A 19220-nucleotide genomic window follows, 5' to 3' on the forward strand; every position below is an offset into this window, starting at 1 on the left:
TGTTCAAAATAAGTATCGTTTTATAATTTTATTACAAAATTTATTGATTTTATATTTTAATCTATTTTTTATTAGTTAAAATGTGGTTAGCTGTATTGGCAATGATGTTTTTATTTAGTAAATATGTGAAATTAAATATTTTCTTAATATGTGTATGCCTAAGTTCAAAATGACAACTAAATGAAACGGAGGGAAGGGAGTAACTTATTTTTACGAGTTTCAGTGCGATCTTGTGAAAGTCTATTTACATGACAACAACATTTTCTAGGTCCCAAAACCATTACCTACTTACAGGTTGTGGCAGGGTTAATAACTTAACATGTTGCGTTAGAGATGATGACAATGACTAAGAATGGAAGAAGAGGCAAACGGCTGAGATATCATCCATTGCTATTCCACGTCTCTTCTTATTCCACGCCTTAACTGCTTGCTCCACCAGCCGCTTAGCCGCCTTTGGCCGCTCTGCGGTTGAGGAAACAATGTCTATAGCCTCTTCATTTGATATCACATCCCATACCTAAAAGATTAAATGACTTAAATCATTAATAAGCAAACAAAATTTATAATATCTCATTTTTTGAGCTTACCCCATCAGTGGCCAATATTACAAACTGGTCTCTAGTGGAGATATGTCTTTGAGTCACTTCAGGAACTGAGACCAATCCGTACTCTTTAATACAATAGTCTCCGAATGCTCTCGACATTGCCAGCCCTGGAGATTCCTCTTCTGGTTGCCACACTCGGTGGACCCCTGGCTCGTCTTCAAGGCAGAATACTCGCCCGTTGCATCCGATTATACGTTCCTCCTCCTCTGTTTTCATAAAAAAATATAAATGAAAATGTAAAGATTCAGTAAAACCACTGAGATTTACATGTTCTGTTTAGGTCTAGTGGTAGAATGTATATAGAACTAACGTGGTATGTTTGGTTTGAAATCGACTGTGAGCTGAACTGCGGTTAGACTTCCTTCTTCTGATACCGTGGCCAGTACGGCACGTGAATCTCCAACATTTGCTACGTAAATAACTTCACCCTGTAGCAACAAACCATTTAAGAACATTCATTACCGAACATGCAACTGTTTTTTTACAATATTTTATAATCTTGATGGTCTCTTTACCTGTCTCACAACGGTTAGAGCGGTTGTACCGCTATTGAAAGTATCGATCTTTCGGTGATGCTGAAGCTCTTGATCGACATCTGCACATGTTTTGAGGTACAAGTGTTTCCAGATGGCGAACCGCTGGTCCGTTTCGGGTTCTACTAATGTAGTCTGAGATAGAGTCTCTTGCCAGTTGCAGAGCAGAGATATAGGCATTGAGTTTCTGACTTGTTTGGACACGAAATGACCCCAGGGACCGTGTCCATCGAATATCCCACAGAAGATCATCTCTTCTTGACATCCAAATCCCTGTTTTTAAGATTCAAAAAATGCTAAATACATTATGAACAAATATACATGAATAAAACATTTGAAGACAACACAGCTGGAAAGGGCTAGAAACAAACGTAAACGCTAAAAATCTTGTATACGTAACAACATTTTTTGGTTAGTAACATTTAGGGAACCTTGCATAGTGAGCCAGTCTTGAGTATGACTCTAGCTTCTGTTTAGATGCTTCATCTTAAGGAAAACCATAACAACCCTAGAGACAAAACATGCAGTCTAAACAACTTAGGGACAAACCTAAACGCAGATAATCTTGTGAAACTTTGTACTGGTGATAAACCCTAGGCACGGAGGAGTATTCAAAAACAATCTTGACGCAAAAGCACACAAAGAGCAAGTTATCCCTAGATACAGAGGAGTAAGTTAACATCTTTGGCAGGGCCGATCTGATATTTTAAGGCTTCTAAATATTTACTAAAGATTTTAATTAATTTTTTTTATAATTTATGTGTCTATTTCTACTATTATAATCTCTCAAAATTTTGGGGATGAAGATCAATGTTTCACCATGAATAATTCAGCATTAATATTATTTGGATATCAATATGCTTAAATATACAAAAAAATGACCACAAAATCGCGCTAAGTAAACGCCAAAGACTGAGAAACCTAAATAATTCAGCATTGATAGGTAATAATGTACCTCCCAGACGATAGCACAGTCCTGATTGACACCTTTCTCACCGCGTCTGGAGAAAACAGAGGCTAAGTTATTGGATCCATCTGCATTAACACAACCAGAGGACTTCAGAATCATCGCCTTCTTCTTGGCCTCTCTCGCCATTTCATCTGCGGCTTCCTTCGCGTTGCTTTTACCATTGTTATTGTCTTTCTTGTTCGAGAACGATCTAGCTAAGCTGTTGAACATGGAAGAGAAATGCCCCATTTTGCCTAGAAGGTGAAACTACCATATGATCTTGAAACCTGTGGGTGGTATGGTATATACATAGAGGTTCAGATAGTTGCATTAAATCAAAGAGCAAGAGGGAGTTAAAATAGTGTTAAAAGTACTAAGCTTTGCTTTTGAGATTCTTTTTCCCGGGGAAAAACAGGGGATACAAGATAGTATGTGGACTTTTAAAACAGTTAAAAGACAAGAGATGGTAATAGAATATTCATGTCTGACATGGAATTCCACTGAGACAATCACACAAGTTCTAAGTTTCTCTAGAACGATAAAACTTAGATAAAAGAAAATGGATTTCTTCATAAAGAAATATATGAGAAATGTGATCAGACTTGAAGCCAAATCGAGTTTTATCTTATAAGAAAAACATATCCTGTAGCTTATTAACACACATAAACCAAGTTGCAAGATTGGGATTTTCTCTTTTTTTTTTTTTTTACTTTTCCAGGAAAATAAGCAATAAAACCTTCACATCTTAAAAGCACTTTGTCTTTATTATTCTCTTTGCCCATTTTACTATTTTTGTGAAACAAGATTGCTGCCAAACCCACTGGTTTTGCTCCCTTTGCTTGTATTTAATAATTAGCCTTCCAAATTAGTAAAAGTAAATATTTAAATTTGAGAGACAATTAAGGAGGAAGAAAATAATCGGTTCCTTAAAGAGTTACATCAGCTCTTCATAAAGTAATTAAAGGGACTTCTGAAGAGAAAAACAAATCAGAAATATTCGTTTATCTCCTCATGTATTCAAGATTCAGAGACCAGAATATATCCAGAATGTGATTAGAACGAAGTGCATAGTATATAATCAAACTGTACGAAAAAAATCAAAACAAGTTCAGAATGCATGATGGAAATGAGAAGAGAGAGAGAGAGAGATGAGGAGGAGGAGGAGGAGGAACTGACGTATTACACACGGGGGAGATGATGGAAGCTCGGAGAAAGTGACACAATATAACCGGAGAGAAACCTAATAATGCAGAGAGAGAGAGAGAGGAAGAGTCACGAATCAGAAATCACCAGAGTCCATTTATTAATGATGTAAAAAAGTTTAGATATCCCTTTAATTTATTTCTTGGGGGCACTCTATTCCCCTCTGATTTTTCTTGTGGCAACAAGATAAAGGCAGAGACGTAGCAAGCTATCGTCTTTTGTCTGTATATTATAACTCTTTTTTTATAAATTGTAATTTCTTATTGAAACTTTTATACTATAAAACATCCTCTATTTATCTGATCGAAATTCTATAAATGGCAAAATTATCTGGCAAATTCTGAAATATTTTATTCGTTTTTCATCACATAAATTGTGTTCAGTAAAAATGGATTCCAACTATAAAATAAAATACTATGTGTGTATTAATAAATGATGTTTTAGAAGAAACTGATGTATTAATTTAAATAATGTTCCTCGATTTCTATAATTTGTTAGACCACCTATTATACTATTTTGTTATTGGCTTAATTGTGATTATATAAATAATAAATGATGTTTAAGTGTTGAAAATACTTTTTTTCCGTCTAAAACTTCTGTTACTTAATATAGTTTATTAAAGACAAGAACATCAAAATTGATAGGATACATGATTGCATCAAGAAAATAAAAATAAAAAAACTCTTGAGAAACACATTTAAACCATTATAGAATATGATCTGACATATACAAATTTTTTTAAAAGCAATAATGAAGTCCATACTGAAGTTATGTTGAATTTTGTCAGTATATTAACACCAATATATGCAAAAAATAAACATCTATTCTATTAAAAGAGAAGCAGTCTTGAAAAATCTACTTATACAAGGTTGTTTGGACTATTTCATAAGAATTAATAATTTCATGGTCCTACTTAAATTTCTCCTAACAATATATTTTCATATATTTCTCTGATTTTCTTTAGATATTATAAGTGTGTCACTCCTATATTTATGGTAACTACTATATTACATTCTATAAATCTCACCCCTTGATTATAAATTTATCCATTTAGTTATTGATATCCCATATACGATTTACTAACCAACATTTTTTGATGCAATAATATATAAACTCGTAGGTCCATAGACTAATCTATTATGTATGTGACCATATATATATATATATATATATATTATATAATGTTTATTTTAGTTCTTAAATTTATATATATATATAAAACGAATGGTATGGTGCATATCACCATTAAATAATACATGCTATTTGAATAAAAATAGTCTGGTAAGTAATACATGTATTTTAAAAAAATGAGTTAATGAAGTATGATAAATAATTATCACAAAATCATGTTTTACTATAGAACCGATCAAACTTAGTAGTATATTATATTATTTTCAGTTCATAAAAACGATATTAACATATAAGTACTGAACAAATTTGAAAAAAATGCATATGAAGTTAGTTAAAAATTATCTTCGGGCCAACTTATTTAATTGAGTTTTTACTATAATTCAGATACAACCACTTAAACTATATTATGGAAAATTAAAAAATACAAATAATTTTGAAAATATAGCTCCATATTCTCTCTCTTTGTTTTTATAAAAAAAATAAGTTGACTTGATTTTTACTTATGAAGCACAATTACTAAAATCCAAAATAATGATTAGTATTTTTTTTTGGCAACAAATAATGTTTAGTATAAAAGATGCTCAAATACAAGTCCACTTCTGTAATTCAATTTAAATAACAAAACAAATTTACAAATATAATTAGGTCCAGAATTAATATTTATATTATTTGAGTTTCAAGCTTGCAGGTTTCCGCGGGTTATTCAATCATATATTATATACTAAACACATTGAGATTGGTATAAACTCTTCACTAGGTTTGGAATACCTAAGTTAAACAAGATTTTTCTCTTTCGAAAAAGTATCAACCCCGTGCTTCAAAGCTTGATTCAAAAGTTTGAATTGAGTTTTGAAAAAATATCATCCAATTTATATGAGATTTTATCGGGTCAACCAATATTGAATAGCAGGTTAATGATAGTTTTTACGTTTTTACCGACTTTTATCAGATTTTTATATATAAGGTTTTAACAAAATTCAGACCAGATTTATATGAATCACCTGATTTACTTCTGAGACTGTAGGTTTGGTTCGGGTATGAAAACACTGCTAAAACTATTAAATTTTTTACAATATATATACTATTAGATTAGCCCAAAATTTGCCAAATAAATTTTTTGTCTCATCAACTCAACAAATATAATTCTTAAAAATACACACAAAATGTAACGATGATGTTGTAACATAAAAATACACATATAAAATCTAAAATAAACTATTTGATAAATTATATAATTTTAAACTAAAATTCTTTTATTTTTTCGATATAATAACACTTTATAATTTAATAATATACTTCAGAACATCAAAACCAAAATAATAATTCATATCAAACAATATTCTTAATCGGAAAAAAACTCGCGCTTTTGAAGCGCGGGTTAAAATCTAGTTTCATATTATAAAATAGAGAGAGACAAAGATTATAAGATATCAAACATTATTAATATAGTTGGAAAATTGTTACTAAAAATAATAGTCTTCAATTTTACTAGACTGTTTTAATTGATCACTTATTTCCATTTCAGTATATAAAAACTCTTCTACAATAAATGCACCGCCGATCATACTATAACCAAAACAAAACTATTTCCCAAACAAGTATATTTGTGTGTAATCTTGAGCAAGTTAGCTGATTCTGTTGAATCTAAAAGAAAATTGGAGAACCAAGAAGTGGATCATACCATATACTAAAACTCGAAACATCTTGGTTAAAAAGGATAATCAACAAATTGTGTGTGAAAGAAAAAAGCTTAAAATAATGTTTTATGTTCGTGTGAAATTTGTGTTTGGTACAAGTAACGGTGGAAGAAACTAAATTATTAGCTTTGAACAAAAGTTTTCAGTCGTCAAAAAAACAACAACAAAAGTATTCAACAACAATACTACCGTAATTGGTTTGTTAAGTTACATCGAGTTTTTGTTCCTAACGTTAGGGCGCTATGATTTGAACATCTAAATATAGCTTATCGTGGGGTATATACTGTGATATTGAATCTGTGTTAGTTTAGGATGACTAGCTTTAGTTAGTTTTGTAGACATCAATTATCAAATAGCCTGCATTTCACGTTAGTGATCAGTAAATCACGATCGTCAATCTATATAATTTTAATTAAACTTTCTTTAAGCTCACTGTTGGTTCTGCTGTCGCTATGCTTTGCTCGAGCAGCCAACACGTCGTCATGGGTTATAAAAGCTCAATTATGCTAAAAAATTGTTTCCGTAATGGGTAAAAAGCAGCTTAAAAAGAATTGGCGTTTTGTCGTTTTGAGTCTTGACGCATGCAAACTTAATAAAGCCCCGTCGATCGTATAACCATACACGTTTAACATAAATCAAAGATTCTAGAGTATGTAGAAAAGAAACGTTACAGGGTTAATTTTTTCATGAAATTTATTCAAATGGTCCACGTTTGTACCTACCTCGAACCTATACAAACCATAAATGAAACTAAATTCCGATGATTGGAATGAACTCTTATCTTGGATTAAACGCTCATCACCCAGAGCCCCTTCGCTGCTTAGGAAGATTGTAGCCCAAGCTACCGTATACCATATATGGCGGCAACGAAATGATACGCTCTACAACCAGTCTTTCAACCCTGCAAGTGTTGTTTTCAGAATGATAGACCATGAAATAAAACTCATAATTTTGGGAAGAAGGGGCAATAGGAACTTCAAATTCCTTCTGTCCAAATGGTTGAGCTGAGTATCATTTGTTTACCTTGATCGGTTGTAGTAATGTTTAAATGTTTTATTTTTTTGCCTATGAAACATTTCCCTTAGAACTTTCATTTTGTAAGTTTCTTTTTTTATTTTTAATGATATTAACAGTTTAGCAAAAAAAAAAAACTAAATTCCGAAATTTCAGGTTAATACTGAAAATAACAAATACTTAAGAAATTTTCGGTCGAGTTTCCCGTAAAACTTAGAACTCTACGATTACATACGCATATATAGTATATATATACGCAAATATGTACTAGAACCTAAAAACAAGAAACCCCCGATAATATTGCTCTTAGACAGGTTGAACATTAGTATCAAACCTCCTAAGGTATCAAAACATATACTCTCTCGCAAATGCGGTCTTGAGAATAGCCAACTGGAACTTTTGGTTTATAGTTCTTTGGTTTATAGCCAAATAATTTACATAGATATATAAGTTCTTAAAATTGCAAAAGTGTTTTCAATATAAAATCTCTTTTTACACCTCCAAAATCTCAGAACGCTCACTCGTATCAAACGAATAGAAAACCTTAACGTCACAACTTACACAAAACTGTACTAAACGAAGCCTCCCCACAAGAGAACTCAGTTAGTCGGACCGGGTGGTTCACCGTGAAATGACGGTGTATCCCGTATGTGACATTAGTCTTCACATGGGACCCAATCGATTATAAGTCCGATGACACATTATTGTGTCGGCGACGACGATGCAAACAAAATGGTTGCATTGCCTCAATAATTTAAAACTAATAACCAACCACAAGAAGACATTGAATTTCGTTAGAGACCAATATTCCCACGTGACAAACACCATATGGCACGTGCCGGAACAGACGATCTTGGAGGAGGACTTTCGGTGTGACCGTGTGAGTGACGCGATATTCCCACGTGACGAACACCATATAGCACAGTATTCTGTTGTTTGATTATAAAAGTTCAAATCCATGTGAGAACCATATTGATTAGTTTGGTCCTCATTGGGGGTCCACTAGTGACCACAGTCTAATAAAGGACCATGCCATTCATTTTAACAGTCTCATCACATGTGGGACGGTGCACCAGATAAGGACTTTTTTTGTTTGTGTGCCGTGGCCTCCCATTCCACTTTCAGACCACAACGTTTGACCGCTTTCTGCTATTTCTAGTTGAGATTTTCATAATAGTTTTGTTATTTGGTCAGTTTCTAGAATTGTTAGACAATTTATTTTTTATAAATTATTTTACAAGTAATATTTTCCAACAATAATCATTATACTTTAGCAAAAAAAAAAAAAACAATAATCATTATACGTGTATCGTGGACAAAGGAGAGCTAAAAAAGTGGGATGAATCTAGTGGTGAATAGCTTTTGATTGGTTGGTTGTAAGAAAATGATCATAATTTATGATCCAGTTGATATATAGAAGCATTAAAATTACAATCATTACAAGGCTATCTATCTTTCTCCGAATAATCATTTAATTGCGCATTATCTTCCTCAAATCTGGATTAAGATCAACTCAGGCAATGATTGGTCGTGCCACTCCAAAATGAATATGTATGAAGAAAAACAAGTGAGATATGTTGTATACTCCATTAATTAGAGAAACATAAATATAATTAAAAAAATGGAGAATAAAAAGGAGTTTCACTTTCATTTGAAAGGTGTCAATGTTATAACAGATTGGGGCCACAATGGAGGGGCCCATAGTAACCTAAAGGTTGACAGGGTGATGATTCAACATCAGTTTCATCTAACCCACGCTTTAATCCGTTACAGTGGCAGAGGTAGTTCATTGTGAATCCATGTGTTTTTACAGTGGCAGAGGTAGTTCATTGTGAAATCCACTGCAGTACCCATGTGAAATCAAGGAAATTTTTTTTTTACTTGTGTTTTAACAGAAAAAAACTGAGAAAACATAGTAAAATAGGCTTATTGACCCATGTAATATATATGTTGACTCTAAAACTGATCCGGTAAACACTTTGGCTAGCTCCGCCACTGATCCATTCCATCTCATAAACGACACAGTATTCCTTATTATCCGCGCAGCAAAGTCTTTAGCTATTTATTATGAGGCTTTTTCGAATAGCTGAATGTACTTCTAAAACCAATAGATTGAGCCCATTTAAAGGACTATTTTTAAAAGTTCAATAGCCGCCAGAAGCCGTCGAGGTTTATCCGTCACTGAGACGAGAGCTCTCTCAGCTAGCCCGACTCCTAACCAAATCAAAAGAACTTTCGCAACCAACCAACCAACCAACCAACCAACCAAAAGCAAATTGTAAATAGATAGAGCGTAAAATAAGGCGGGGAGAAGGATCACGTTTCAAGTGGAAAAAATAAGTCGGATCCAAATCTCCATCGCATTTTATATTAGTGAAATGGACTTGGGCCCCATAAGAGTCCAGCCCAGTAAAGAATCCAACCTCTAGACAAAGGACTTGCCGTTTCGCGTATTGATCAGGTTTAACCGACACATCGTTCAAGAAATAATAACGGCGGAAAGTTTGAGATTTAGCAAAGTCCCACATCGGTTGCAAGTTACAAAGGACCCTTCGGAATCTTAGTATAAATACAACACTCGTGGGTACTAGCAAATCACTTACCTGGACGGGGTCGACTCGTGATCAAGAAGACGAGTGGCCTAGGCTAGTGACTTCCATTGCACCGAGGAAGGGCGCTTAGCCTAAAGTCTTCCCAAGTGGAAGAGCTTACGTCATTATTTGTGGCAGAGGGGGTTTGCGTTCGCGCAGCCCCTACCATACATAGTATTAAATTTGTCATTTCTTTAAATCTTAAGATAATACCAAAGTTGGTAGTAAGTCATCTATTCGTTGTTCACTAAACAAGTCTCGTGTCCGTAGCTTACAAACAAGCTCTCCATACTTTACAACTTATGTCTACACATCAACTGAAACAATGTACATGCTCTGTGTTAAAACATTACATGAATGGAGAAACAACTAGTAAACGAGGGATATACTTTGCTAAGTGGTCGCTCTTTCTTCTCACAGTTGCCGTAGTCGTCCTGTCACAACGAACAATTACAAAACCCCCTTTCAGCGTTAACTCTACAAGTGAACACAAAGGTCAATGATGCTTTCAGAAAGCATAAGAGGGGAAAAATGAGTGTAGAAAACAACCTGAAGCATTTGCATTAACTTTGGATTCCGTTCAAGAAGCTCGCACAGCTTCTCGCGGTTACTTTAGGAGACCCTGAAAAGGAGAGTTCAGAATTAAAACTAAGTACAACAAATTATATATTAATCAAAATACTGGCTGACTGAGAATCAATGGCTAGACCACGTTGTTGTTGTTCAGTGGTACTACATGCATCTCCCTTACAACCAATGAGATAAGGAAAAAATATACGAAAGCAGGACTGAAATATATTACATAAGCCACACAACTACAAGTTTTTACAATTGTTTCAGAAACATACATAAACACACACACACACACGCAATGAGGGAGAGATACAACATCATAAAAGCAAGCGATAGAGTTGGAACAAGTGGGTTTAGTTGCCAAATCCCCATCTAACTAGTTTCACACTGAGATAAAACCAAGGCTCCGTTCACCTGACGGTGAAGAAGCCTAAGTAGAGAATGAGCCAAAGATGATTTGCCTGTCCACAGTCAAATGCAAGAATAAAAAGAAAAAACTCATTGTCCTTTTCCAAGACAAAGAGTTCTCTCCTCTCTATCTCCAGTTGACTGAGAAACAAAGGTAAAATATCAGGTTTTGAAATAGCAGCAGCCATTATCCATTGCTGCTACTGATGCAGTCCACTTGCCAGGCATCACCATGCCACCAAGAGGATGAACCGGAGAACTCAGAAAGTAGTTCATGCTTGTAACTTCTGATCCAGACACATTTAGTCCGGTAGATAAGTTCATGGTCCCACTTTCCGGATGAAGAACTTCAGAGTTCTGAGAGTTACTTTGCTGAGACATAGCCTGACTCTGAGTCTGCTTAGTTCCATCAGCTTTCTTTGCATCGGTTCCACTTTTAGTGTTCAAGAATCTTCCACCGGATCCTCTAGGACGGCGCAGTGCATGGAGATGGCGAGAGTGATGCATATATGGCTGCACCATACATTAACATAAGAACAACAAATAAAACACTAATTAGTACTCCATCCATTTCGTATTAATTGTTGTCTTAGAGTTTAAAAGTTATCTCATTTTAAGTTTTATTTTTATGTTTTCAATGTATTTACTTGATAGTTTTTCATTTTTTCCCTATTATTTTAACTTATTCATTAAAATTGTCAAATAAAACAATATATTAATTAGGATTAAGACATTAAATTTAGTAATTTTTAATCTATGTGAAAAAAACCTATAACAACATATAAAATGGAATGGAGGAATATTGATTTGCAACATGCAGCAACATAGTTTACCTTACGGCCTCTGCTACTCAGTTTGTTCTGGTCAAGAACAGCCAGTGGCGGATGTAGAGCCTATAAGGGTGGGGCATCTGCCCCCTATGAGTTTTTTTAAAAAAAGTTTTTATTTACTAAATTATAATGAATTTTGAAGAAATTGAATAAATTTGTCTCCCATAAAACTTCAAACCTAGGGTTAAGTATGCTTCATTTGTAAGTTTGAAAATTTTGCCCCTCATTATAAAACTTTCTAGATCCGCCACTGAGAACAGCAGCAGCCTTTGCACGTGATTGGCGTCGCCTGATGATGGCATGGTATTGCTTTGAGTTCACAAAGATTGTTCCATCTTCTGTTTCCATGTTTAGAGGAAGCATTACTCTGCTCTGAGATCCATAGGCTGAAACAACTCCATAGTATCCTTGTTCAACACAAGGATACATCTAAATGTGCCAAAGAAGACAACAAACAATACATACTCAGAAACAACTTTAGAAAACATTGATGATATATTTTATTTTTAGATGTTTACCTGTTGCTGAGTAAATCCAAGTTCCAAGCAAGGTGGTTGCATTGAGAAAGCAGCTCCATGAGGCTTTGCCACAACTCTTGAACTCTTTACATCACCTAAAATAATATAAAAACTGCACTTTTAGATTCACAATTATCTATAAAAGGAATCATTACCATATGAAACATACGAAATATATTTCCTTTTATATATTCCCTTTAAAAATTTAGCTCAGTTACACACTATAAGGCTATAAATAGGTAACTAAAACATGCTGTACCATTTTCCACAAACTCACTTTGGAGAATTCACTAGGACCATCCATTTTGAAGACATACATAGAGAAAGACAAAGGAAGTTAAAGAGTTACCAAGTGAGAAAGCCAAGTGAGTTGCAGAGTTGTTCTGTTTATCCACACCATGTTCTGTCTCTACGGCAGATCCGAACGAGTCAGAATCTCCGGCAAGACTCACCGGAGGCAACGGCTGAGATCCAAAAGCATTCCACCAAGAGATCTGTGGACTAGTCTGCATAGCCATCTCCAAAATCCAACACAGAAAGTCTAGAAACTAGAAACTAAAGGAAGTCGCTATTCAATGATGCTAAGATGAAAGATCTGTTCCTGTGAAAGATAAACAAAGGAAGATAAAAAAAAGTCAACAAATAAAGAGTTTCGATGTGTAAATCTTTCTCGAATTTCAAACCCAGTTGAGAAAGTTTGTAAAGGTAGGAACGTTGGGATTGGGTATTACGCAACACCATACTAATGACAAAACCCATATGTGAATCATCACCAAGAGACAGACTTGTTGTCTAAAGTAAGTAAGAATTGTGAGAAACTAAAAGGATAAGACACGGAAACTGATATCTTTTAACAAACCAAACACTAGACAAGAGTCCCATATAGCAAACAAACTCCATAAATAAGTTGAGTAAGAATGAAGTAAAAACCTCAAATGTTGGTCAAGATCAAACACACCAAAGCCTATGTGAATCTAAAAGCAAACAAAAAAATATAAAAGAGAAGAGACTAACGAGAGTGTGAGCTTCAGATTCCTAGGAAGAGGCAGAGAAGATCCCAAGTGTTAGGAGCCATGTCGGTTCCAAATGAAGAAACAGAGTTCATGACAACATTATAATAGAGATAGAGAGAAAGAGAGAGACTAACCAATATATGAATTACAAGTGTTGATGGCAACTCTAGCTTCACCCACCAATCACCTTCAACTTTTATGCTGCTACTCTGTTTTTGTTTTGTTTGTTTTTTTTTTCTTTTTCTAACTGTAGCGTTGGCTTGACGTGCTTTCTTCAAAAGCTATAGTGATCCCACTTGAAACTTTTATTTATTCAATTTTTTCATTATGTAGAGTAGTGCTTGGGTTGTCAACTACATTGTTCATTATGATTGTGGTCCTTGTAAGTTTTTTTGTCTATGCGTCATATGTAAAAAAAGGAGCACCACTCAAAAATCATAAATAAATAAATAAAGTAAACAGTCTGACAACTTCAACAGTGACATACCAATGTTTGCTATTATAAGCTCGTGACTCATTCCATATGGACTATAATGTAAAGTTTACTACACTCTAAACGTTGTATGATTCTGTAAATAGACCAAACACATACCATTACATGGATAGATTCGACACTTGTTGATATGTTATTCTTAACTAGGTTTTCAAGTGTTCTTTTACATGTTGTCCCTTTGTTTCCTCTTTTGTTATCTTTCTTTAAGTAGTTGAAGTTATTTTGCGTACCTGGAGCTGGAGGTACACCGTACACGTGTGTATATAAGCTCAATATATATAACTCAGAGGGAATAAAACAAGTGTGTACATTTTGTAAGAAAATATTTGTTGGTTTTAGAGACGTTATGGATTAGCATTCTTTGACTTTTAATGATACTGAGAGTATACTGATAATTGAATCTGTTTTAAAATGATAAAGGATGATGAAACTTATAGAAAAACAAATTTAGAAGTTAATATGATGTACTAACGTAATTATTTTCATTTTTCGTCATTTTGATCGATAAAACCCCACCAGTAGCTAGGTAATCTAACAATGCAGGAAGCGCGATTTAACAGAATAAATTAACTCTGATGGAAAAAATCTCATAAGTGAACATTTAGCCACCATTATAGCATTCTTCATGTAATTATACATTTATGTATAAGCAATATGGTAAATTTATATTTGTTCATATCTTTTATGTCTTATATATTTCTTACAAACTGCATTTCTTCATTCGCTAAGCTAATTATATATAAATGAAATTGATGGAAACATAAATAGTTATTTTCTTTGAGCATATACATAAGATTAACATGTAAATGTAAACAGTAAAAACAAAAAAAATAAAGTCATATTCAAAATAAGAATACGAGATAAGCAAAATTAAATTAAGATTAGATTGAAAACAATATATAGTTTAGTTGGTTAAGTTTAGTGTTTGCTTTTGTTTATATGTACTTATGTGGTACTTCAGCTTATCTCACCACCAGCTTTATCTATTCGCCATCAATTCTTATCAGCTGCTAATATCTTCTTTACAAGAATATCTTCTCTCTCATTATATATATGTAGAAGCTCATTTATAAGTTCAAGTCTTAACTTATAATTACTTGTCTTAATATGAGCCACATTTTTATTAGTGATATATATGAACTTAGTGCAATTGGTTCCCTTATAATATAAATATCTAACACCACTAGCATTTATAAAACATCCTTTATATATAGCTTTCTTAAAAGTGATTATGCTTTTTTTTTCCCTGAAAAAGTCGCATTGGATATTGCCAATCCTATTTTCTTATGCGATTTAGTTTATAAGTCACTCGACGGCTCCACTTTTTCATAAACTTCCAAAATTTCACGAAGTGACTAATCACCAACTATATATTTTTAATATAGTTGTCTTTTTTCAAAGACAAAATAAGAGGTTTAAAACATAGATAATCGAGTATCCAACTTTGTTTAATACAACGTATCAACAAGATATATTGTATGAACTAGAGTTGCATATGCGTTCCAGTTGAATGCACGAACTGAGAACATTGAAGTGGAAGTCTAGTGTATACTTTTAGAATATTGCTTCTATGTTATTTTTTTCTTACTTTTTGGTTTTGATCGCTGGCCATATTAAGTTTTCGTTTTTATAACCATTTTTAAATATCAAACTTCTACATATTATTTTGTTGGACATCATTGTGGGTATTAACTCCCTTTTAATGTACTTTTACTCAATTTTGTAACAAAAGACTTAGATTTGTTCTCGATATAGCTCAGTTATTGAATTTTATAGAAAGATCAGCGAAGGGAGTTTGAAGTTGTTAATATATAGAAAATGCAGCATTAAAATAGTTAAAAGGTTGAATAACTGTTCTCTCCGTGACATCCAAGTTTCTAGATTACCTTTCCACTCAACTCACAAATCACAATTTAAAGTTGTTATCTACATCATAACTTACTTACCAGGTAGTTGAATTTCAACCAACGTTTACGTATCTATAACTTAAGAGATCTACACAACCCATGGACCATGTCCATTATTGCTTTAGAGTTTAGACATCCATCTACAATCTCGTTTAACTCTCTAGGTAAGCTATAGCTTTAACCAACAGGCCCAACACTATATAGTAGACGCTAATTTAAGAGTCGGTCATTGATGACCTTATACTACTAACTAATTTTGGGCCTCAAGGGATACCCAGCCCAGTAGAGGATGTAAACAGTAAGCCAAGGTCTTGCCGTCTCGCGTGCGATGAAACGGCACGCGGTGCTTCTCAAAGAAACAAGAACAGCAAAAGGTTTGAGACTTTATAACGTCCCACATCGGTTACGGGAAACAAAGAAGGCTCTGGAGACACAGTATAAAAGAGAGCCTCATGGGTACATACAAATTACTTACCTGGACGGGGTCGACTCGTGATCAAGAAGACGAGTGGCCTAGGCTAGTGACTTCCATTGCACCGAGGAAGGGCGCTTAGCCTAAAGTCTTCCCAAGTGGAAGAGCTTACGTCATTATTTGTGGCAGAGGGGGTTTGCGTTCGCGCAGCCCCTACCATACATAGTATTAAATTTGTCATTTCTTTAAATCTTAAGATAATACCAAAGTTGGTAGTAAGTCATCTATTCGTTGTTCACTAAACAAGTCTCGTGTCCGTAGCTTACAAACAAGCTCTCCATACTTTACAACTTATGTCTACACATCAACTGAAACAATGTACATGCTCTGTGTTAAAACATTACATGAATGGAGAAACAACTAGTAAACGAGGGATATACTTTGCTAAGTGGTCGCTCTTTCTTCTCACAGTTGCCGTAGTCGTCCTGTCACAACGAACAATTACAAAACCCCCTTTCAGCGTTAACTCTACAAGTGAACACAAAGGTCAATGATGCTTTCAGAAAGCATAAGAGGGGAAAAATGAGTGTAGAAAACAACCTGAAGCATTTGCATTAACTTTGGATTCCGTTCAAGAAGCTCGCACAGCTTCTCGCGGTTACTTTAGGAGACCCTGAAAAGGTTGACAGGGTGATGATTCAACATCAGTTTCATCTAACCCACGCTTTAATCCGTTACAGTGGCAGAGGTAGTTCATTGTGAATCCATGTGTTTTTACAGTGGCAGAGGTAGTTCATTGTGAAATCCACTGCAGTACCCATGTGAAATCAAGGAAATTTTTTTTTTTACTTGTGTTTTAACAGAAAAAAACTGAGAAAACATAGTAAAATAGGCTTATTGACCCATGTAATATATATGTTGACTCTAAAACTGATCCGGTAAACACTTTGGCTAGCTCCGCCACTGATCCATTCCATCTCATAAACGACACAGTATTCCTTATTATCCGCGCAGCAAAGTCTTTAGCTATTTATTATGAGGCTTTTTCGAATAGCTGAATGTACTTCTAAAACCAATAGATTGAGCCCATTTAAAGGACTATTTTTAAAAGTTCAATAGCCGCCAGAAGCCGTCGAGGTTTATCCGTCACTGAGACGAGAGCTCTCTCAGCTAGCCCGACTCCTAACCAAATCAAAAGAACTTTCGCAACCAACCAACCAACCAACCAACCAACCAAAAGCAAATTGTAAATAGATAGAGCGTAAAATAAGGCGGGGAGAAGGATCACGTTTCAAGTGGAAAAAATAAGTCGGATCCAAATCTCCATCGCATTTTATATTAGTGAAATGGACTTGGGCCCCATAAGAGTCCAGCCCAGTAAAGAATCCAACCTCTAGACAAAGGACTTGCCGTTTCGCGTATTGATCAGGTTTAACCGACACATCGTTCAAGAAATAATAACGGCGGAAAGTTTGAGATTTAGCAAAGTCCCACATCGGTTGCAAGTTACAAAGGACCCTTCGGAATCTTAGTATAAATACAACACTCGTGGGTACTAGCAAATCACTTACCTGGACGGGGTCGACTCGTGATCAAGAAGACGAGTGGCCTAGGCTAGTGACTTCCATTGCACCGAGGAAGGGCGCTTAGCCTAAAGTCTTCCCAAGTGGAAGAGCTTACGTCATTATTTGTGGCAGAGGGGGTTTGCGTTCGCGCAGCCCCTACCATACATAGTATTAAATTTGTCATTTCTTTAAATCTTAAGATAATACCAAAGTTGGTAGTAAGTCATCTATTCGTTGTTCACTAAACAAGTCTCGTGTCCGTAGCTTACAAACAAGCTCTCCATACTTTACAACTTATGTCTACACATCAACTGAAACAATGTACATGCTCTGTGTTAAAACATTACATGAATGGAGAAACAACTAGTAAACGAGGGATATACTTTGCTAAGTGGTCGCTCTTTCTTCTCACAGTTGCCGTAGTCGTCCTGTCACAACGAACAATTACAAAACCCCCTTTCAGCGTTAACTCTACAAGTGAACACAAAGGTCAATGATGCTCATGGGTACATACAAATTACTTACCTGGACGGGGTCGACTCGTGATCAAGAAGACGAGTGGCCTAGGCTAGTGACTTCCATTGCACCGAGGAAGGGCGCTTAGCCTAAAGTCTTCTCAAGTGGAAGAGCTTACGTCATTATTTGTGGCAGAGGGGGTTTGCGTTCGCGCAGCCTCTACCATACTCAGTTTTCAATTTTTCTCTTATATATGATCGAAAGTAGATCTGAAGTTTCCAAGTTGATAAGAGATAAACGTTATAAATGCAGAGACGAAGATAACAAACAGACAAGAGGAGGCTTGCACGAATAAATACTGTTATGTATATGGGCCTTTGTCTACTTTTAACTGTAAAGCCTTACGTTAACAATGAAGTGTGTAGTCAAAAAGTTACTACAGTATATTTCTCTCTCCTAAAAGCTCTCCAAACAAGGCGACAACAAAGACGAAGCTCCGTTAGCTCCGGCGGTTGGCTTCCTTGCCGTCGCCGGAAGCTCCTCCTCCCCTCCTCTTGGTTGTTTTTTTGCTCCCGTCTTTCACCTCTTAGTTGGCGCTGATATGCTAGGCGTTCTGGTGGATGTCTCGTGGCGGAACCCTAACTCTGCTCCGGGAAGAGCTATTTCCGGCGGTCTGAGGCCTCTCCCTGGAATCTCTGCGAGGCGTCAACGGTTGTGGAGCACGGCGAGTCGGCGTTTTAGGTTTCGACCTCGGTAGATCTCGATTTTACCTTTGTAGATCTAGCCGGCGTTGATGGTGATGGCGGCGCGTGAGTGTAAGATTCTGGCTCTCTCCTCTGTTCTCATTCAGGTTTTACTGGCGGTTATCGTTGTGGAGAGGTCCGGTGACTTCCCCTGAACTGGCGCTTGGTGTCTTGCTTCGGCGAAGGGGTTTTGTTCACCGCTCGATGGAGGCGACAGCGTGTTGCTGTTGATGCGTGCCCAGACCTCCGGTGGTCGTGTGGTCACGGAGCGTTTGGGGTTTTTTCGTTTGTGGCTTAAGTGTTGCGGGAAGCTCCGTCGTCTATGGCGGTTTCTTTCTCTTCTACGGCGGCCTCCTTCCATTTGCCAGACTCTTCTCATTTCTGTGATTGTGTTTTGGGTCCTCTGGTCCCGATTTCTCCTCTCCGCTTCATCAGCTTCTCTTCGACTCTCCATCGGTTTGAAGCCTTGAAGCGCAACAAAGGCCGGCTAAGGTTCTCTTACTCGGGCCAGGGCGCCATTTGTAACAGCGACTTGGTCTGTCGGGTTCAGGTGGCGAGGAGACCTGGTGGGAGATTGAC

General features: G+C 35.7%; 2 protein-coding genes and 4 non-coding genes across 8 annotated transcripts; 4 read left to right on the plus strand and 2 right to left on the minus strand.

Moving 5' to 3' along the window:
- Positions 1-181: 181 nt before the first annotated feature.
- On the minus strand, positions 182-3539 carry LOC103849908 (probable protein phosphatase 2C 34). 2 transcript variants are annotated; one of them, XM_009126619.3, is made up of 6 exons: positions 3264-3539; positions 2094-2374; positions 1121-1411; positions 916-1033; positions 588-811; positions 205-517 (listed from the first exon to the last, which is right to left on the minus strand). In XM_009126619.3, exons 2-6 carry the CDS (start codon positions 2334-2336, stop codon positions 347-349), a joined length of 1047 nt encoding a protein of 348 aa, XP_009124867.1. In that variant the 5' UTR covers positions 2337-2374; positions 3264-3539; the 3' UTR covers positions 205-346. The 2 variants fall into 2 exon arrangements, with proteins under 2 accessions (XP_033147144.1, XP_009124867.1); XM_033291253.1 differs by lacking the exon at positions 3264-3539 and having other exon boundaries at positions 182-517; positions 2094-3242.
- A 6188-nt stretch (positions 3540-9727) lies between these two features.
- Positions 9728-9889, plus strand: LOC117129241. The gene has a single exon (XR_004452886.1). It is a non-coding gene; the product is annotated as a U1 spliceosomal RNA (small nuclear RNA).
- A 596-nt stretch (positions 9890-10485) lies between these two features.
- LOC103849907 (nuclear transcription factor Y subunit A-2) lies at positions 10486-16551 on the minus strand. Of its 2 annotated transcripts, none has more exons than XM_009126616.3 (6): positions 13067-16543; positions 12402-12653; positions 12053-12147; positions 11796-11963; positions 11538-11579; positions 10486-11217 (listed from the first exon to the last, which is right to left on the minus strand). In XM_009126616.3, exons 2-6 carry the CDS (start codon positions 12568-12570, stop codon positions 10867-10869), a joined length of 825 nt encoding a protein of 274 aa, XP_009124864.1. In that variant the 5' UTR covers positions 12571-12653; positions 13067-16543; the 3' UTR covers positions 10486-10866. The 2 variants fall into 2 exon arrangements, with proteins under 2 accessions (XP_009124864.1, XP_009124866.1); XM_009126618.3 differs by having other exon boundaries at positions 10488-11217; positions 13200-16551.
- Positions 15933-16094, plus strand: LOC117129239. The gene has a single exon (XR_004452885.1). It is a non-coding gene; the product is annotated as a U1 spliceosomal RNA (small nuclear RNA).
- Positions 16552-17440: 889 nt separating the features above from the next.
- LOC117129243 lies at positions 17441-17602 on the plus strand. The gene has a single exon (XR_004452889.1). It is a non-coding gene; the product is annotated as a U1 spliceosomal RNA (small nuclear RNA).
- Positions 17603-17959: 357 nt separating this feature from the next.
- On the plus strand, positions 17960-18121 carry LOC117129245. Its single transcript, XR_004452891.1, has one exon. It is a non-coding gene; the product is annotated as a U1 spliceosomal RNA (small nuclear RNA).
- Positions 18122-19220: the final 1099 nt, after the last annotated feature.

The sequence above is a fragment of the Brassica rapa genome, chromosome A01, assembly GCF_000309985.2.
Source record: "Brassica rapa cultivar Chiifu-401-42 chromosome A01, CAAS_Brap_v3.01, whole genome shotgun sequence".
In the NCBI taxonomy this organism is placed as follows: domain Eukaryota; kingdom Viridiplantae; phylum Streptophyta; class Magnoliopsida; order Brassicales; family Brassicaceae; genus Brassica; species Brassica rapa.